The 19,860-nt window shown below is 43.2% G+C and overlaps 1 protein-coding gene across 3 annotated transcripts in view; it reads right to left on the minus strand.

The window, feature by feature from the left end:
* shank3a (SH3 and multiple ankyrin repeat domains 3a) overlaps positions 1-19,860 on the minus strand; it is a 1,154,364-nt gene that overhangs the window by 600,012 nt on the left and 534,492 nt on the right. For all 3 annotated transcript variants that reach the window (XM_073066894.1, XM_073066893.1, XM_073066892.1), the window contains exon 10: positions 2,285-2,362. In XM_073066894.1, the coding sequence (XP_072922995.1) occupies positions 2,285-2,362 (78 nt within the window). The remainder of the gene's footprint in view (positions 1-2,284; positions 2,363-19,860) is intronic.

The raw sequence follows: 19,860 nt of genomic DNA on the forward strand, positions 1-19,860 counted from the left end.
AGAACCATAGTCAGCGTGTAACTCCAGGTCAGGGTCTACAAAAGAACCCCAAAAGGGGAAAGTGGAGATGCCCATCTGGTTCTAAAATCGTGCCCTGATGTCTTCAATTTTACTTTCCAGAGACTGTACATTAGCCAGGAGGGTGGTAGGGAGTGGAGGCCTCAGGGCTCTGCGTCTCAGTTTGACCAGCAGCCCAGCCTGGCAGTCATGCTTCATTAACTAATGGAGCTGTGCTCACTACTTGGTGGCCTGCAACCCGAACTCCAATGATTTCGTAGACAGAGAGATTTTTCTAAAATGCCTTGAAACAACATTGCTTACTGAAGTACTTATGGTTGTGACTGTGGATTTCAGCTGTTGTAGTTCTAAATGGGAATATTTATATTCTAAATTTTATTTCGAGATACAGCACAGTAACAGTCCTTTCTGGCCTAATGAGCCCATGCTGCCCAATTACACCCAATTAACCTGCCAACCCTAACCGGTACCCTTACATCTTTGGGCTGTGGGAGGAAACCAGAGCACCCGGAGGAAACACACACAGTCACAGGGAGAACGTACAAACTCTTTACAGACAGTGACAGAATCTTATGATTCCCCTGGGAGCTGCACATAAAGAGTCGCGACTCTCTACTGTCATCTTGCCATGTGAATGGAAGCAATAAGGTGAAGTATTAACACTCAGAAATGCTTTGCAGGTGATCAATTTTGGTCTGTTACAGATATGTCTACCATCAAAAAACCTGTCTTCAGCCAAATCGGTTTGCTCTATGTGTTAGGAAATAGCTGACTACTGGAATAACAAATTTAATGAGCACCTAAGACAACCTAGCTACCATGCTAAAGGCATGCTCCAGAACTAGTCACATCACTAATTGGTTTAGTACAGCTAGAACAGAAAGCAGTAAAGATTAAAGATGAGCTGTATTTGTCACATGTATATTGAAACATCAAAGCATGCAGTGAAATACGTTAACAACCAGCACAGTCCGAGAATGGGTCAGAGGTAGCCCACAAGTGTCACTAAACTTCCAGCACTGACATTGCATGCCCACAAATTTACTAACCCTAACCTGTGAAACCAGAGCTCTACATGGTTATGGGGAGAATGGACAAGCATTTTACAAATGGCGATGGAAATTGAACACTGACCTTAATGTGATTCATTATGTTAACAACTATGCTACAGTGCTGTAAGTATGACCTGTCTATAAAATAAAGAAGTCAAATTTGACTCACATCAGCCCTACGTTTCATCCCATCCCACACACTAGCACCATCGGACTACTCACGTAGCATCAACAATACTGCAGCGGCAGCTTTCACCAGTTTACCAGGATCAGTGCAACCATTGTCCACAGACAGACAAAAAGGTGAATTAATAAGAGCTTAACTATTTCCACATCAAGACAGAATTTGACCAAAAGTGTTTCTAATGAATCAACGGCGACCACCTTTGAGCTTGTTCCCGTACAGAAAGCTTCAGGCTGGGGAAACCAGTAACATATCTCTCACTCTCTTTCTACAATCTTGCTCTGATGTCTTCAGTTTTATTTTCCGGACACTGTACATTAGCCAGGAGGATGGTAGGGAGTGGGTGTGTAACACCGATTCTATTTCACTCTCATTTCACTCCTTAACTATTGCAATTTAAGGTAGCAATTCATCAATAGATTTCAAGAGGAAAAACAATAAATTCTGACTGGCAGAGCAATACCACATTCTGCAAAATGAATCAAATGCTTCTAGAAACTACAGCAGTTATTAATTTCAATATTACAAGGAGGATAAAGCTGCTACAATAATTACTCTCCTAACTGAATTACACAGAAAACAGAGGTGTCAAAATTATTATATTTCTACAGGGTGATTATATAGCTGTAATCCCAAATCATACTATGGAGAATATTGAGCGGCACTAATTAATACTCTTCTACAAGATATTATAAAAGAATATTGAGCTGTAGTATTAATCTCCCTCATCATGTTACGGAAACCATTAAATGGCCATAATTATTACTTTTTACACTCATTATTAAATGAAAATATTTAAATCTGGAAAGTATTATACTTTGCCTTAGTTTATTTTCATATAACAAAACTCAGACAAACTATGAACTCCATGACATGGAGTTCTGTGTTGCAATACTTATCAGCTTGCACTACATTATACAGAAAATTCTTTGGTGTTTACAGAGTTGGAATAAAAAAGAACACTTCTTTAAAAAAAACTCTGAAGATCTACATGCACAGAAATAGTTATGAACATTTGATGCATCCCTACCTGAAATGCTGACTGACTGTTGTAATTCTTAACTTCTTTGTTTGCTCCTCGAAATAAAAGGACCCTTGCACAACTTTCCTGGAAGTGAATGAGCAGAACATTTTTACATACTTCAACATTATGTCTGACAAAAGTTATACATTGATTATAAATGCATAGTGGAGCACTATTTATATTTGCTGAAATCTAGACATCTCCTAATTGAAGGTAAACTCATATATATTCTATGGATATAACAGACAAAGTGGGATATCGCATTGTGTATATTTTAACAGAAAAGTAGTAGGGTCTTAAGTACAGAAAGACAAAACTGTATACCTCAAGATTAGGGTATTTCCCACCTTCATTGATGCCAAATGGAAATATACCCGAAAGACCTTTCTGCAAAATGTTCGCTTTTTAAAAAATCAATAGATCTGCATTGTTAAATATTTTGTAATGTAATCATGCATTTTACTTCAAGACAACAGCTTTAAAAGCATACATTGTGTGTAGTCTACTGATCAATCATGGGTGTTTGAAGATTCATAATATTAGGGAAATAAAACATAAACCAGTAAAACATAGAACAGTAGAAGTATTGCACGAATGGACCAATTTGAATGTTCTGATATAAGTGTAGCTCTTTTCATTTGGTTGGAATTTATTACTGAAGCCAAGTATCTGATATGATGCAAAAATACAGTATTTTAACCCCAGTTGTACAGTATATATTCTAAATATTATAAGCGCAGAGATCCACATGCTTACTGTAACCAGTGGAATAAAACTCTGCAATCTATTTTCCTACATAATGTTTATGAGTACGGAAACAAAGCAGCGGGCTATCATAGGACAACACTCAAATTGTTATAGCATGTATAATAAACAATTTGAGTTACAGCTCATATACTTGGGATACTATAAACACAAAAATAAAATGCTAAGCGAATATTATACATACAGTTACAACAATTTGTACAAATATATTGATATAAGGAACTATGACTATATAAAAAGGCAACTTCAGATATACAATATAAGGAGCCATGGCTTGATATACATTTGGTCCTTAGCGAGCATTTTTTCCTAAGACAATAAATATTATTACTACCTGAAGAAAGATGGATCTGTGTGTCTGAGGTATAAACTCTCAGACCTAGCTTGAGCATTTCACAGCCATTGTTGAATGCAATCATTTCTATGAAAATGATCACTTCATCAGCATGCTACTGTCCGGGAAAATACGAAAATGAACTTTGGGTGAAGATTGCAGAAGATTCAATTCCATTCACCACTTCTCAGAAAATGAAACAGCTTGAGGCCAATATATCAGGACTGAGCAACATTCAGGCATGAACTAAAAAGTGTCAGGTGGCATTTGTGTGACGAAATAACGAAATACAAAAGGTAACTGTGTTCCCTTGCCATTCAATACCATTACCAATGCAGCATCACCTAACAACAGCATGTCATAGATAAGATATAAAACCAGATCAACTACACCAGTACTTTGCCTGTATAGAAAGGCCTAGAGGTTATTTATTCTGCAGTAAGCAATAGGTCCCCCAAGGCCTTTCTAAACCCTACATAGCACTTGTCAGATATGTGGTACTTTCCACTTGGCAGGAGAATGCAGTCCTACATTCAAGAACCTTGCTTGACATGCTGTTTGTCACCCATCATTTTAATTCATTTCACCTGCTGGGAATAATACACCCTGATACCGTACAGATAGCAACAACATCACCATCAGTACAGGTGCACCACAAGGCTTAGCCCCTGCTCCATCCACTTTATACCTATGATCGTCTGGTTAAGAACAACTACAATGCTATATTTAAGTTTACTGATGTTGGCTGAAACAAGGGTGGTTATGAATCGGTATATAGGAGGAAGACTGAGTGGTGCCATAACAACCACCTCTTACTCAATGTCAGCAAGACCAAAGAGATGGTTATTAAGTACAGGAGAAAGAATCCTGAGATCAATGAACCAGTCCTCATTAGGGCACTGTAGGTGGAGAGGATCAGGAACTTTAAATTCCTTGGCATTATCACATCAGAGGATCTGAGACCAGCAAGTAGGTGTCATCACAAAGAAGACATGACAGAAACTTTACTTTCTTAGATGTTTGCATAGATTTGGCATGCCATCTTAAACTTTCACAAACTTCTATAAATGCACAGTAGAGAGCATCTTGACTAGATGTATTGTGGTCTGATATGGAAACGCCAAAGCCCAGGAATGGAAATGTCTACTGTTAGTCAAAGCCTTTCCATCATTATGCACATTTACAAAGAGTACTACCACAGGATAGCAGCATCTATCAGCAAGGGGCCCTCATCATCTAGGCCATGCTCTCTTCTCATTACTACCATCTGACAGGCGGTACAGGAGCATTAGGACCCACACCACAAGGTTCAGAAACAGTTATTACTCTACAACATCAGACTCCTGAACCAGCATGAATAGCTTCATTCATTATTCACTGAACTGACTCCATAACCTATGGACTCATGTCAATGACTTTACGTATTTTAGTTATTATATGCATGATTTACCCTCTTTTGCATGTTGGATATTTGCCAGTCTTTGCTTAGCATAGTTTTCATGAAGTGTAGAGAAGTGTGATCTAGGAATAATGGTGCATAGTGCCCTGAAGGTGGAATCTCATGTGGATAGGGTGGTGAAGAAAGCTTTTGGTAGGCTGGCCTTTATAAATCAGAGCATTGAGTATAGGAGTTGGGATGTAATGTTAAAATTGTACAAGGCATTGGTGAGGCCAAATTTGGAGTATTGTGTACAGTTCTGGTCACCAAATTATAGGAAAGATGTCAACAAAATAGAACGAGTACAGAGAAGATTTACTAGAATGTTACCTGGGTTTCAGCACCTAAGTTACAGAGAAAGGTTGAACAAGTTGGGTCTTTATTCTTTGGAGCATAGAAGGTTGAGAGGAGACTTGATAGAAGCATTTAAAATTATGAGGGGGATAGACAGAGTTGACGTGGATAGGCTTTTTCCATTGAGAGTAGGGGAGATTCAAATGAGGACATGAGAGTTGGGGGCAAAAGATTAGGGGTAACACGAGGGGGAACTTCTTTACTCAGAGAGTGGTAGCTGTGTGGAATGAACTTCCAGTCGAAGTGGTAGAGGCAGGTACGGTATTGTTATTTAAAGTAAAATTGGATAGGTATATGGACATGTACTGCGTATGTTAATCAAAATGGCTTTTTTTTGTTTAAAAGTAAAACTGCTTCTTTGTCATGCTAACTAGTGAGAGAGTGTTGTCTTGCAGAGCATTCTCGAAGCTTCTCGCAGCTTGTTTAGGTTTATAATTGCTGATAACGGGGATTGTATTCATTTGTTAACTAATGGGGTTGGATGTCATTTTCTTTCTTGTGGGTCTGGGAGCTGGGATTTCGCAGTCTTTTCAAGAGTCAGGAAGAAGACGCCAAAGAAGGTGGACGTATGCCGCACTGCTCGGTTGATCACTTCAGGTGGTCCCAGGTGCGAGGTCGTGGAGGTCGGAGGAGAGCGAAGATGGGTCGAATGGTTCGATGGTTGAGCTCCAATGATGTGCACTAAACTGACTGAACTCTGATAAGTTTGGCGCCTTTTTCTTTATTTTCTTTTCCTTCATATATACTGTATCGTTAGCAATCACTTAGTTTTAGTAAAATCCTTAAAGTATATTCTATAGCTGTATCTGGTGTGAGCTTGATATGGTGTGTGCGACACTGCGTTAACTTGTTTTCCACAGCATCTGAGTGTACGGGAGGAGGGGTTGGCGAGTGGCTGGAATATCCCCCCTAGACATATACCAGCCTGTCGCGTAAGCATTACATTTGTGGGGTGCTTGTGTCCGGGATTGGATTTTCAGTAGCTGTGGAATCGCGCAGGCCAGTAGTGCGGAGAACGACAGAGATAAGATTCTGGTGCGATTTAGAAGATGTACCCGTGCATTATGCATGTGTGGTGAGTGGGCTGGATTTTCGGGTTTCGGGAGATGCGTTAGTGTGGGGTTTGAGTTTGGTCAAAGGTATGGGGTCGATAGATCTGGTAGCACGGAGGTGTGGTAAAGAGGTGGAGTCTAGCTGGGTGTTGGTTCGTACGATGCTGACGTCATGAGGTTGGAGCTGCCAGCGACGGTCAGCGTTCCGGGGGAGGCAGAGCCGTGGGGCCTCCACACCCTCTCGGAGGTTGAGGATGATGAGACACCGGAGGAGGAGCTAGAGCTAGAGTTGACCTCCGGGGAGGTGCCCATCACTAGTAAAGGAGGGTCTGAGGGGGCAGGCGTGGCTGGGCCCCGCCCCCCAGGCAGGGTGGAGGCCTCCGAGCTGGCAGCCGCACTTAACTCCCTGGTGGGAGTGGCCGAGAGGCCACGGCTGAAGCTGGGGGTGTTCTCCGGAGCCAAGCCTACTCCGGACGGGGAGGTGGACTATGAGACCTGGATCGAGCCTACGTCTCTGATGTTAGAGGAGTGGCCAGGCTCGGAGGAGGAGAAGAGACAGCGATTGGTGGGAAGTTTGAGGGGTTTGGCAGCCAAAGCAGTCCGGGAGTTGAAAGTTGAAAAGCCCGGGGCTTCAGTGAAGGAGTGTATAGAAGTTTTGGAGGGAGCGTTTGGGTTGTCAGGAGATCCCTGGCTGCTTTTAGCAGAGTTTCAACACATGGAACAACGGAGAGGGGAAAAGCTCTCCGAGTACATATTTCGGATGGAGAGAATGGTTACAGGGTTGCGGCGCCAGGGGGTAGTGAAGGCGCCCAACGTGGCTAGAGTGAGGATGAGTCAGATATTCAGTGGCTCCCGGAGGAGGACAAGGTGGAGTGGAGTCTCCGGCAGTCTTATAAAAAGGGCCCCCCTCCATCATTTGGGCAACTGATTAGAGAGGTGCAGGAGGAAGAGAGAGCATTGGGGCGGAAAAGGGGCTCGGGCCACCAGGAGCGATCCTCAGCGATACAGAAAGTGGTGGCCGGGTGGAGGACTGAGAAACAAAAGGGGTCCCAGAGGAGTAGGGAACCCCCGCTTGAGGGGAAGGACAGGGAAAGTACCCACTCCAGGGGGTGGCCCAAGCAATGGGCTGGGATTGGCGGCCGTCCCGAGAGAGGAGGGGCGGTGGGCAGCGTGTGCTTTAACTGTGGGGAAGAGGGGCATTTCCGGCGGGACTGTGAGCAGCCAAGGGTGTGCTATAGCTGTGGGGAGGAGGGACACTTTCGGTGGGATTGTGAGAGACAAGGCATCCCGCAGAGGGCAAGCCCTCTCGGAGAACTTTCTGAAGATCCTCTCGGTGCATCCAGTGTTTCGGGTGGTATTCGAAGAAGGGGTGCCCCCCAAGGGCTGAACCCGGAGTATAAACGAGGGATGGTGTGGTGTGCGCAGGCGAGGCCTAAGGTGATCCGACCAGGGGAGGTGACACTCGTGATGGGGACCCCCAGATTCCCTGGAGTGCCAGCGGGCGAAGCCCTGTTAGTAGACGCCCCGGACGATCTTGAGGGGGGAGACACGATTACCGGCGGGGGCGCTGGTGAGGCCCGAAGTGCAGAGGCCAGCGGTGGTACATGTGAGGCGGATAGCCATGAGTGTCAGGAACACTACGGAGAGAGAAATCACCTTTAAGAGAGGGATGCCACTGGCACATTTATTCCCGGTGACGGTAATGTCTAGCGCACCAGTGAGGGCCACTAACGGGGAAGAGGTGTACAAGATATTAAGAGGAATAGATAGAGTGGACAGCCAGTGCCTCTTCCCCAGGGCACCATTGCTCAATACAAGAGGACATGGCTTTAAGGTAAGGGGAGGGAAGTTCAAGGGGGATATTAGAGGAAGGATTTTTTACTCAGAGAGTGGTTGGTGCGTGGAATGCACTGCCTGGGTCAGTGGTGGAGGCAGATACACTAGTGAAGTTTAAGAGACTACTAGACAGGTATATGGAGGAATTTAAGGTGGGGGGTTATATAGGAGGCAGGGTTTGAGGGTCGGTCCAACATTGTGGGCCGAAGGGCGTGTTATGTGCTGTACTATTCTATGTTCTATGATTGGAAAACCAAGGGGAGTTGACCGCTGAGGCTTTTAACTTTGGGGATTCTCCCGTGTCACCAGAGTGGGAAAGCAGGCTAGTGGAGAAGATGTTGGAGTTGGAAGAAGTCTTTTCTCGGGGCGTGTTTGATGTGGGCTGCTCCAAAAGCACCCATCACACCACCCAAGTGACAGAGGACACCCCGTTCAGAGAGAGGTCACGGCGATTGGCCCCGGCAGATGTTGAAGATGTGTGGCAGCACTTGTGTGAGTTGAAGGAAGCTGGGATCATAGCTGAATCCTGAAGCCCCTATGCGTCCCCAATATTATGTGTGCAACGCTGCGTTAACTGGTTTTCCACAGCATCTATGTGTACGGGAGGCGGGGTTGGCGAGTGGCTGGAATTTTCCCCCTAGACATATACCAGCCTGTCGTGTAAACATTATAGACAGGAAAGAAATGTAAGGGTTATGGGCTGAGTGGAAGGGCCGAGATGGCCTGTTTCTATGTTGTAATTGTTATATGGTTATATGTGTTGTACTTCTTTATTTTCCTGTAAATGCCTGCAAGAATATGAACTTCAAAGTAGATATGGTAACATATATATACTTTTGATAATAAATTTAGTTTGAATTTTGAATATCTGCTGTGTGCCTCATTAGTTGGATAAATTCTGTGAACTGCAACCCAGGGTCCTACCAGTATGAATCCTAATTAGCTTGTGTAGGTTTGTGCTATCCTTCATATGTCTGACTACGCACTGTTGCCCAGCTCGTGCAGGATACAATGAAGTCACTAAGATGTTCCCAGCTCTGCAAGTGCACATTTTTCTAGCATAAATTTGGTAAATGTTGAACATCTCCCCAAAGCCCTACATATTCTTCTGAAGGACGTATCCCAGCTGATTTTTCTTTAAAATGCAATGGTGTCAATGGTGTAAGAAGTGTGTGTGTTTAAACGAGGTCGTTTGATGACACAAAGATTGGAGGAGTTGTGGATGGAGCTGTAGGTGATCGAAGGTTACAAGAGGATATAAACAGGCTGCAGAGTTGGGCAGAAAAAAATGGCAGATGGAGTTCAATCCGGACAAGTGTGAGGTGATGCATTTTGGAAGGACAAACCAGAAGACTGAGTACAGGATTAATGGTCAATTACTTAAGAGTGTGGATGAACAAAGGGACCTTGGGGTTCAAATCCATACATCCCTCAAGGTCACTGCACAGGTTGATAGGGTGGTTAAGAAGGTCTATGGGATGCTAGGCTTCATTAACAGGGGGATTGAGTTCAAGAGTAGAGAAGTCACGTTGCAACTCTACAAATCTCTGGTGAGACCGCACTTAGAGTATTGTGTTCAATTCTGGTCACCTCATTATAGGAAGGATGTGGAAGCTATGGAGAGGGTGCAGAGGAGATTTACCAGGATGTTACCTGGTTTGGAGAACAAGTCATATGAAGCAAGGTTAACAGAGCTGGGACTTTTCTTTTTGGAGTGTGGAAGAATGAGAGGGGACTTGACAGAGGTCTACAAGATTATGAGAGGCATAGATAGGGTGGATAGTCAGTACCTGTTTCCCAGGGCACCAAGAGCAAACACCAGAGGACATGTGTACAAAATTAAGGGAGGGAAGTTTAGGGGATACATCAGGGGTAAGTTTTTTACACAGAGGATTGTGAGTGCCTGGAATGATTTGCCAGGGATGGTGGTGGAGGCTAAAACATTAGGGGCATTTAAGAGCCTCTTGGACAGGCACATGGATGAAAGAAAAATGGAAGGTTATGGGGTAGTGTGGGTTTACTACTTTTTTTAAATGGATTATATCGGTCAGCATAACATAGAGGGCTGAAGGGCCTGTACTGTGCTGTAGTGTTCTATGGTTATTTGTTGGTGAGTTTCACTTTACTGAACCCTAAAAGAGGCACATAGTAAATTGGTAGTTAATGATTGGTTGGCTAATCAGCTAATTAGAAGAGTTTAAGTTTTATCTGTTGATGATTAGTACTTGATTCAGTATAGTAGGTAGGAATGTTCCTCCTACAATATGTGGGAAGTCAAGAAACCTCATGGTCTCTCTGATGACCATATCAGTGGGATGTGCTTCTTGGTGTAGCTCCTGAGAGTCTAGGTCAAGAAATTTGAGCTGGCGATAGATGTACTCAGGATCATCTGGAAAATGGACAGCTTCATAGAAGTGTTTTACTGACATGGTCACATCCAAGGAACTGGCTTCAGATGGCCACCAAGACAGGTAAGGCAAGTAGGCAGATAGTGAAGGATTTCCCTGTGGCTACAGAAGAGATGTCAAGGTGGTGTTGCCTCCAAGTGGCAGGGTCAGGGTCTGAGCAGCTATAGGAAATTCATGAGGGAAATAGTGAACAACCAAAGGTTGGTATAAATGGCATAAGCAAAATAAAACATGAGGTCTTGCAGAACGAGCATAGGAAGAAATTCAAATGCATGGTAGTGACCTCTGGATTACTCCTGGTGCCACATGCTAGTGATTTCAGGAATAGATAGATATGTCAGATGAACGCATGGCCAAAGAGATGGGGCAGGGATTTAGACTCTGGTCACTGGGATCTCTTCTGGGGTAGAGGTGACTTATATAAGCACAATTGGCTTCACTTGAACCATAGGGAGAACCAATACCCTAGTGTGGAAATTTGCTTATGCCAACAAGGTGTTTAAACTTGAGGGGGACGGTGTGGAACTTAAGAGTGAAGTCAGGGATACATGCAACAACCAAAGAGTGTAAGCGTAGCAATCAGGATAGACATGTTTACAGTAAAAGGCCAGGTAGGACTAATGCTTTAAATTGCATTTCAATGCATGTACCTTAACAGGTAAGACTTAAACTTGTAAGAAGGTAAGAAGATTTTAAAGGCAGAGTTTCATAGCAGTTTCTGTGAGTTGAAGAGTGACCAATCAGCAAGAGGCAGTACATAAAAAGAACTATCTTTCAATCAGGTCCATGATCAAAATTTAAATAGAAGAGCATCAAGCCAGTTTTTCCTAAGTTGGACAATCAATGTCAGGGGTGCATGAAGAGAGCTACCTTATTAATAAGGATGGTGATCGAAATTTTTAAAGGCAGAGTTTCACAGCAATTTCTCTGAGATGAGGAGTGACCAATCAGCAAGAGGGATTCATTAGAAAGGGCCAATAAAAATAATACAAGTGCAAGTGGTGCAGCCATTTGTTTGAGTGTGCCAGTCTTTAGAGTGCATTTGGCTTATCAGGCTCGGGAGAGATAAATTGTCTTGTAAGTTACTCTCTCTCTAAACTCTTCTTGGGCTTCCAGCCGGATACAAATATCAATTTCAACTGATGTTTCGATGACAAACTCTGCCCTCGTCTTCAGGGATGATGCATGGTCATGTCTAATCCAGTGGTATTTGTACCTCCATAGTTTGTCCCCCCCGATTGGTTAGTTCTCATCCAATTGGGTTTCCGCTGTCTAACCTTGTTTCCAGTCGAATTCCAGTTCTTACTTAGAGCAAGACCTTCATCTTTAAAATTCTTTTCTTGTAGTTTTGTTTCTATAACTTCCTTTACCAGGTGGTTTTTCTGTCAGCCCTTTTAAAAACCCGAATGATTTTCTTTACCTTGTTGCCATTCCATGGGAGCATCATGCATAATTGTCTAATTTCCTCAGGGAGACTCTCTGGGTCTGAAATAATTTTCACACAGTTAATCAAACTAGAAAGAATTGCTCTATGGTGGGAGGCATCACAGTGGCTGTTATCGTTGAGGTATAAGTGTGAATGGGTTTCCGACAGATGCATATCCAAAGCTACCATCTGATTTCTGTCATATTAGAATGTCCAGGAATGGGAAGCAGCCCATCTCCATCTCCATCATAAATTAAGTGTTCAGATGTATACTGTTCAGATGGTCGTGGAACTATTGGAATGCCTCGATTCCATGAGACCATGGTACAAAGGTGTCATCAATGTATCTGAAGAAACATTTGGGGTATAAGGTAATGAACTCAGAGCCCTCTCCTCAAAATCCTCCATGTAGAAATCGGCAACAGCCGGCGACAAGGATGATCCCATTGTCACTCTGTCCATTTGTTCTTTGAAGAAATAACAGCAGGATAGACAAAAGAAAATTGGTTGATGTTGTGTTCTTGGAATTTCATAAGGCCTTTATATACTTTGGCCTTTGACAAAGTGACACACATGAGACTGCTTAACAAGCTACAGGCTCATGATATTACAGTAACAATTCTAGCATGGATAAAGCAATGGCTGATTGGCTAAAAGGGTATGTGTTGGGACTGCTTCTTTTTACGTTATATGTCAATAACTTGGATGATGGAATTGATGGCTTTGTTGTAAAGCTTGCAGACTATTTTAAGATCGGTGGAGTGGCAGATAGTTTTGAGGAAGCAGTGAGGCTTTAGAAGGCTTGGACAGATTAGGAGAATGGGGAAAGCGGCATATGGAATACAATGTTGGGAAGTGTTTGGTCAAGCACTTTAAAAGAAGAAATGAAAGGGTTAACTATTTTCCAAATGGAGAGAAAATCCAAAAATGAGGCACAAAGGGACTTGGGAGTCCTGGTGCAGGATTCCTTAAAGTTAATTTGCAGGTTGAGTCTGTGGTGACAAAGATAAATGTGATGCCTTTATGGATATTTACGGTAGAGGTTGATAGGTTCTTGATTGGTTAGGGCATGAAAGGATACAAGGGGAAGGCAGGAGATCGGGGCTAAGGGGAAACGCCAACTGGGGTCTGACCGGGGTCCTATATAGCTGCAACATTACCTCTCAGCTCCTAAATTCCATTCCATGATTAATGAAGGCCAATACACCGTATGCCTTCTTACCCACAAAGTCAACCTGCGCAGCTGCTTTGAGCATCCTATGGACTTGGACCCCAAGAACCCTCTGATCCTCCACACTGCCAACAGTCTTACCATTAGTACTATATTCTGCCATCATATCTGACCTACCAAAATGAACCACTTCACACTTATCTGGGTTGAACTCCATCTGCCACTTCTCAGCCCAGTTTTACATCCTATCAATGTCCCGCTGTAACCTCTGACAGCCCTCCACACTATCCACAACATCTCCAACCTTTGTGTCATCAGCAAACTTACTAACCCATCCCTCCACTTCCTCATCCAGGTCATTTATAAAAATCATGAAGAGCAAGGGTCGCAGAACAGATCCCTAAGGCACCCCACTGGTCACTGACCTCCATGCAGAATATGACCCGTCTACAACCACTCTTTGCCTTCTGTGGGCAAGCCAGTTCTGGATCCACAAAGCAATGTCCCCTTTGATCTCATGCCTCCTTACTTTCTCAGTAAGCCTTGCATGGGGTACCTTATCAAATGCCTTGCTGAAATCCATATACACTACATCTACTGCTCTTCCTTCATCAATGTGTTTAGTCACATCCTCAAAAAAATCAATCAGGCTCATAAGGCACAACCTACCCTTGACAAAGCCATTTCTTGAGAAGAGCAGGCTCTGTCAGTAACCTGAATTTGTGTGCCTTTTTATAGGGAAGGGCACCTCTACAACCCACAGCTCCAATATCATTAAATTGATTAGGACACCTAATACCAAATAACTTTTGTGGAAGGCAATACTCCAGAGGTTCACATACGTTTGTACTTTTTCCAACAAATACATGTAAAATTGGATCATTTTTATAAATAAATGAATAATGAAGCTACTGCACAGGGAATTCTGAGAGCCAAGATCTACCATCACTTGGATAGTCAAGGCCTGATCAGGAATAGGCAGTATGGCTTTGTGCATGGAGGTCACGTTGTTTGAAAAAGTTTATTCTAAAACCTTTATGATGTTTGAAGAAATGATGGAGGGGATAGGTAAAGGTAGGACAATAAATGTTGTCTATAAGGACACATGAGATTCCGGTGAAGCCCACAGGGTGGATTCAGAATTGGCTCAATGATAGGAAGCAGAGGGTGCTGGTTGAAGGTCAATTTTCCAACTGTAAGCCTGTGACTACTGAGGTGTCCTGGGGTCAATTTTGGGACCTTTGTTATTTATTATTTGTGTAGATAATATGGATGTGAATATGCATATCATGATTAGCAAGTTTGCTGACAATCGTGTTTGAGAGTGTAACAGGTTGCAATGAACTACAAAGAGATTTTGATCAGGTGGGGAGATGGGCTCAAGACAAGCAAATGGATTTCAGTTTTAGTGTGAGGTGATGCATTTTGAACATTCAAAGCAGGATAGGACTTGTACAGTGAATGGCAGTGCACTGACGATTGTAGTGGAACAGAGGGACCTGTGAGTATAAGCACACAGTTCACTGAAAATGGCTGCACAAGTAGATGGTGGTAAGAAAGGAATTCAGCATGATTGGGCAAAGGACTTTTGAGGAGACACCATTCCACTTCCCATTTTCCCCCTCTCACCACCTCTCCTTACCTGCCCATTACCTTCCTCTGGTGCTCCTCCCCCTTCCCTTTCTTTCATCATCAGATTCCCCCTTCTCCAGCCCTTTATCTCTTTCACCTATCCCTTTCTTCATACCTCCCTCCTCTCCTATCACCTACCACCTTGTACTTCTTCCACCCCACCTTATTGATCTAACCTCATCTTTTTTTTCCAAGTCCTGATGAAGGGTCTTGGCCTGAAATGTAGACTGTCTACTAAATACTGCCTGGCCTGCTGAGTTCCTCCAGCATCTTGCATATTGCATAGGAGAAGGAAGATTATGTTACCTTTGTAAGTCATTTGGTGAGTCTCCATTTGGAATATGGTGTGAGGATGCTGCCTGGATAAGTGGGCCTGAGTTATTGGGAGAGGCTGGCCATGCTGGATCTTTATTGTTTTCAATGCTGCAGAATGAGAGGAGACCTCAAAAGTTTACAAAAGCGTAAGGGACCTTGATAAGGTCATGGTTTTCTCCAGGGGTAGAGAGTCCAAAACTAGAGTGCACAAGCACAAGGTAAGAGGGGGAGTTTTTAAAGTGACTTGTGAAGTAGTTAATTTACACAGGGTAATAAGTACTTGGAATGAGCTTCCAGGGGAATTGGTTGAGGTGGGTACAACTGCAACATTTATGTAGCATTTGGAGAGCTACATGGAGGGGAAGGGCTTGGGGGGGGGGGGGGTGTAGTTATAGTCTGAACTTGCACAACAGGGACTAGGAGGAAGGATGCTGTTGTCGGCATGGACCAGTTGGGTTGAAACACCTGTTTCTATGCTGCATTACTCTAAGAGATTTGACTGTTTCTGGTGGTAAAGTTTGTTGTGGATTAAATATAAATTCTGTGTTGAATTTATTAAAACTGCTTCGCTCAAATTGTTACCATACTTGATGTCATTTTGCTGAATCTACACTGGATTCTTTGAGGTGAGATTTTGTTTTATATAATAAGGCAAGGAAGCGCTATTGTAATTATGGAAAATTAACCCCGACACGGATATAAAATAAACACTTCGGGGATTGAGGGAGTTAGAGTAGGAATTAATTTGTTTATGGATGGAAAATAAACTGATTTATGAATATTAAATTCATTACACCTGCTCCTACTAGATCATAAATTTTATGCTAATTTCCAAAAACCACAGAGGCTACCCATTACGTTTATTGTTGGAATGGAAGCTTCCTTGCTAGGCTACCATATACTAAGTAGCCACTTTGTTAGATACACCTGTTCATTAATGCAAATAACTAATTAGCCAATCATGTGGCAATAACTCAATACATAAAAGCATGCAGATATGGTCAAGAGGTTCAGTTGTTGTTCAGACCAAACATCAGAATGGGGAAGGAATGTAATCTAAATGACTTTTACTGTGGAATGATTGTTGGTGCTGGATAGGATAATTTGATTATCTCAGTAACTGCTGTCTGCTGGGATTTTTGTACTCAAGAGATTAAACTATAATTGCTGGGGGGTAGGAAGTGAACTGAAATAACGGAGGAAAGGAAGGTTGGCTCACAAATAGAGAAAGCTTGGAGACAGTGCGAAAGGGAGAATAGGCAGGTGATAGAGAACAGACACGCTCAGACCGATGGTTTGAGATGTGTCTATTTTATTGTGAGGAGTATTATGAACAAAGCAGATGAGCTTAGAGCATGGATCAGCGCTTGGAGCTACGAAGTTGTGGTCATTACAGAGACTTGGATGGTGCAGGGGGAGGAATGGCTACTTCAAGTGCCAGGCTTTAGATATTTCAGAAAGGACAGGGAGAGAGGCAAAAGAGGTGGGGGCGTGACACTGTTGCTTAGGGATAGCACCATGGCTGCAGAAAAGGAGGAAGTCATGGAGGGGTTGTCTATGGACATCTGTGGGTGGAAGTTAGGAACAGGAAGGAGTCAATAACACCACTGGGTGTTTTTTATAGACCACCCAATAGCAACAGGGACATCGAGGAGCAGATAGGTAGACAGATACTGGAAAGGAGTAATAATAACAGGGTTGTTGTGGTGGGAGATTTTAATTTCCCAAATATTGATTGGCATCTCCCTTGAGCAAGGGTTTTAAATGGGGTGGAGTTTGTTAGGTGTGTTCAGGAAGGTTTCTTGACACAATGTGTAGATAAGTTTACAAGAGGAGAGGCTGTACTTGATCTGGTATTGGGAAATGAACCTAGTCAGGTGTCCGATCTCTCAGTGGGAGAGCATTTTGGAGATAGTGATCATAATTCTGTCTCCTTTACAATAGCATTGGAGAAAGATAGAAACAGACAAGTTAGAAAAGTGTTTAATTGGAGTAAGAGGAATTATGAGGCTATCATGGAGCAAATTGGAGGCTTAAATTGGAAACAGACTTTCTCAGGGAAACGTGTGGAAGAAATGTGGCAAATGTTCAAGGGATATTTGCGTAGAGTTCTCATAGTTACATTCTAATGAGGCAGGGAAAGGATGGTTGGTATAGGAACCGTGGTATACAAAGACTGTTGTAAATCTAGTCGAGAAGAAAAAAGAGCTTACGAAAGATTCAAAAAACTAGGTATTGATAGAGATCTAGAAGATTATAAGACTAGCAGAAAGGAGCTTAAGAATGAAATTGGGAGAGCCAGAAGGGGCCATGAGAAGGCCTTGGTGGACAGGATTAAGGAAAACCCCAAGGCATTCTGCAAATATGTGAAAAGCAAGAGGATAAAACGTGAGAGAATAGGACCAATCAAGTGTGACAGCGGAAAAGTGTGTATGGAACCTGAGGAGATAGTAGGGGTTCTTAATGAATACTTTGCTTCAGTATTCACTACCGAAAAGGATCTTAGTGATTGTAGGAATGACTTGCAGCAGACTGAAAAGTTTGAGCATGTAAATATTAAAGAAGAGGATGTGTTGGAGCTTTTGGAAAGCATCAAGTTGGATAAGTCACCGGGACCAGACGGGATGTACCCCAGGCTACTGTGGTAAGCAAGGGAGGAGATTGCTGAGCCTCTGGCAATGATCTTTGCATCATCAATGGGGACGGGGGAGGTTCCGGAGGATTGGAGGGTTGCAGATGTTGTTCTCTTATTCAAGAAAGGGATTAGAGATAGTCCGGGAAATTATAGACCAGTGAGTCTTACTTCAGTGGTTAGTAAGTTGATGGGGAAGATCCTGAGAGGCAGGATTTATGAACATTTGGAAAGGTATAATATGATTAGGAATAGTCAGCATAGCTTTGTCAAAGGCGACTTGTGAGCCTGATTGAATTTTTTTTGAGGATGTGATTAAACACATTGAAGGTAGAGCCGTAGATGTAGTGTATATGGATTTCAGCAAGGAATTTGACAAGGTACCCTATGCAAGGTTTGAGAAAGTAAAGAGGCATGGGATCCAAAGGGACATTGCTTTGTGGATCCAGAACTGGCTTGCCCACAGAAAGCAAAGAGTGGTTGTAGACGGGTCATATTCTGTATGGAGGTCGGTGACCAGTGGGGTGCCTCGGGGATCTGTTCTGGGATCTTTACTCTTTGTGATTTTTACAAAAGACCTGGACAAGGAAGTGGAGGGATGGGTTAGTAAGTTTGCTAATGACACAAAGGTTAGAGGTGTTGTGGATAGTGTGGAGGGCTGTCAGAGGTTACAGCGAGACATTGATAGTATGCAAAACTGGGCTGAGAAGTGGCAGATGGAGTTCAACCCAGATAAGTGTGAAGTTCATTTTGGTAGGTCAAATATGATGGCAGAATATAGCATTAATGGTAAGACTCTTGGTAGTGTGGAGGATCAGAACGATGTGGGGTCCGAGTTCATAGGACCCTCGAAGCTGCTATGCAGGTTGACTCTGTGGTTAAGACGACATACAGTGCATTAGCTTTCATCAACCATGGGATTGAGCTTAAGAGCCGAGGGGTAATGTTGCTCTATAGGGCCCAGGTCAGGCCCCACTTGGAATATTGTGCTCAATTCTGGTCACCTCACAACAGGAAGGACGTGGAAAACATAGAAAGGGTGCAGAGGAGATTTACAAGGATGTTGCCAGGATTGGGGAGCATGCCTTATGAGAATAGGTTGAGTGAACTCGGCCTTTTCTCCTTGGAGCGACGGAGGATGAGGGGTGACCTGATAGAGGTGTACAAGATGATGAGAGGCATTGATCATGTGGATAGGCAGAGGCTTTTTCCCAGGGCTGAAATAGCTAACAGGAGATGGCACAGTTTTCAGGTGCTGGGGAGTAGGTACAGGGGGATGTCAGGGGTAAGTTCTTTTTACACAGAGAATGGTGAGTGTGTGGAATGGGCTGCCAGCGACGGTGGTGGAGGCGGATACAATAGGGTCTTTTAAGAGACTGCTGGATAGGTACATGGAGCTTAGAAAAATAGAGGGTTATGGGATGGGTAAGCCTAGTTAATTTCTAAAGTAAGTATATGTTCAGCACAGCATTGTGGGCTGAAGAGCATATATTGTGTTGTAGGTTTTCTATATTTCTAAGAGTATTGAAAGTTAAAGAATGGTGTGAAAAACAAAAAAAGATCCACTGAGTGGCAATTGTGTGGGTGAAAATTTCTTGTTAATGAGAGGTCAGAGGAGAATGGTCAGACTTGTTCAAACTAAATGGAAGGCAACAGTAACTCCAATACCTGCACTTTAAACAGTAGTGTGCAGAAGAGCATCTCTGAATGGACAACATGTCAAACTTTGAAGTGGATGGGCAGAAGACCACACCAGGTTCCACTCCTATACCTAATAAAGAGGCTACTGAGTGTATGCTACCTAAATCCTCGTGCTTTAAATCGTCCATAATTTCAACCATCCTCAGCAGGATTCCATCACAGGACATTTTTCCTTCCTCTACCAGCATTACAGAGTGAAGGATTCCTCTCTACTTCCTTGGTTAGTTCTTCCATTTCCACCAACCAGGGCCTTTCTCCTAGTTCTTTCCCATATGTCACCCATTCTCTTCCCACCATCCAGAGACAATTCTGGCAAATGAAGCTAAAATGTACTTGAACTTGTAATTCTCGTTTTGCTTTTGATGCCTACACTGTGGTCTCCTCTATGCTGGAGAAAGAAAATGCAAATGGATTGACTAGCGTGTAGAATCAGCAGAAAGATAATCCATAGCTTCCAGTCGACTGTCACTTTAATTCTCTGTCCCACTCCCACTTTGGCCTCTGTTTTGAACCTCCAG

This window comes from Hemitrygon akajei, chromosome 14 (assembly GCF_048418815.1).
Source record: "Hemitrygon akajei chromosome 14, sHemAka1.3, whole genome shotgun sequence".
Classification (NCBI taxonomy): Eukaryota; Metazoa; Chordata; class Chondrichthyes; order Myliobatiformes; family Dasyatidae; genus Hemitrygon; species Hemitrygon akajei.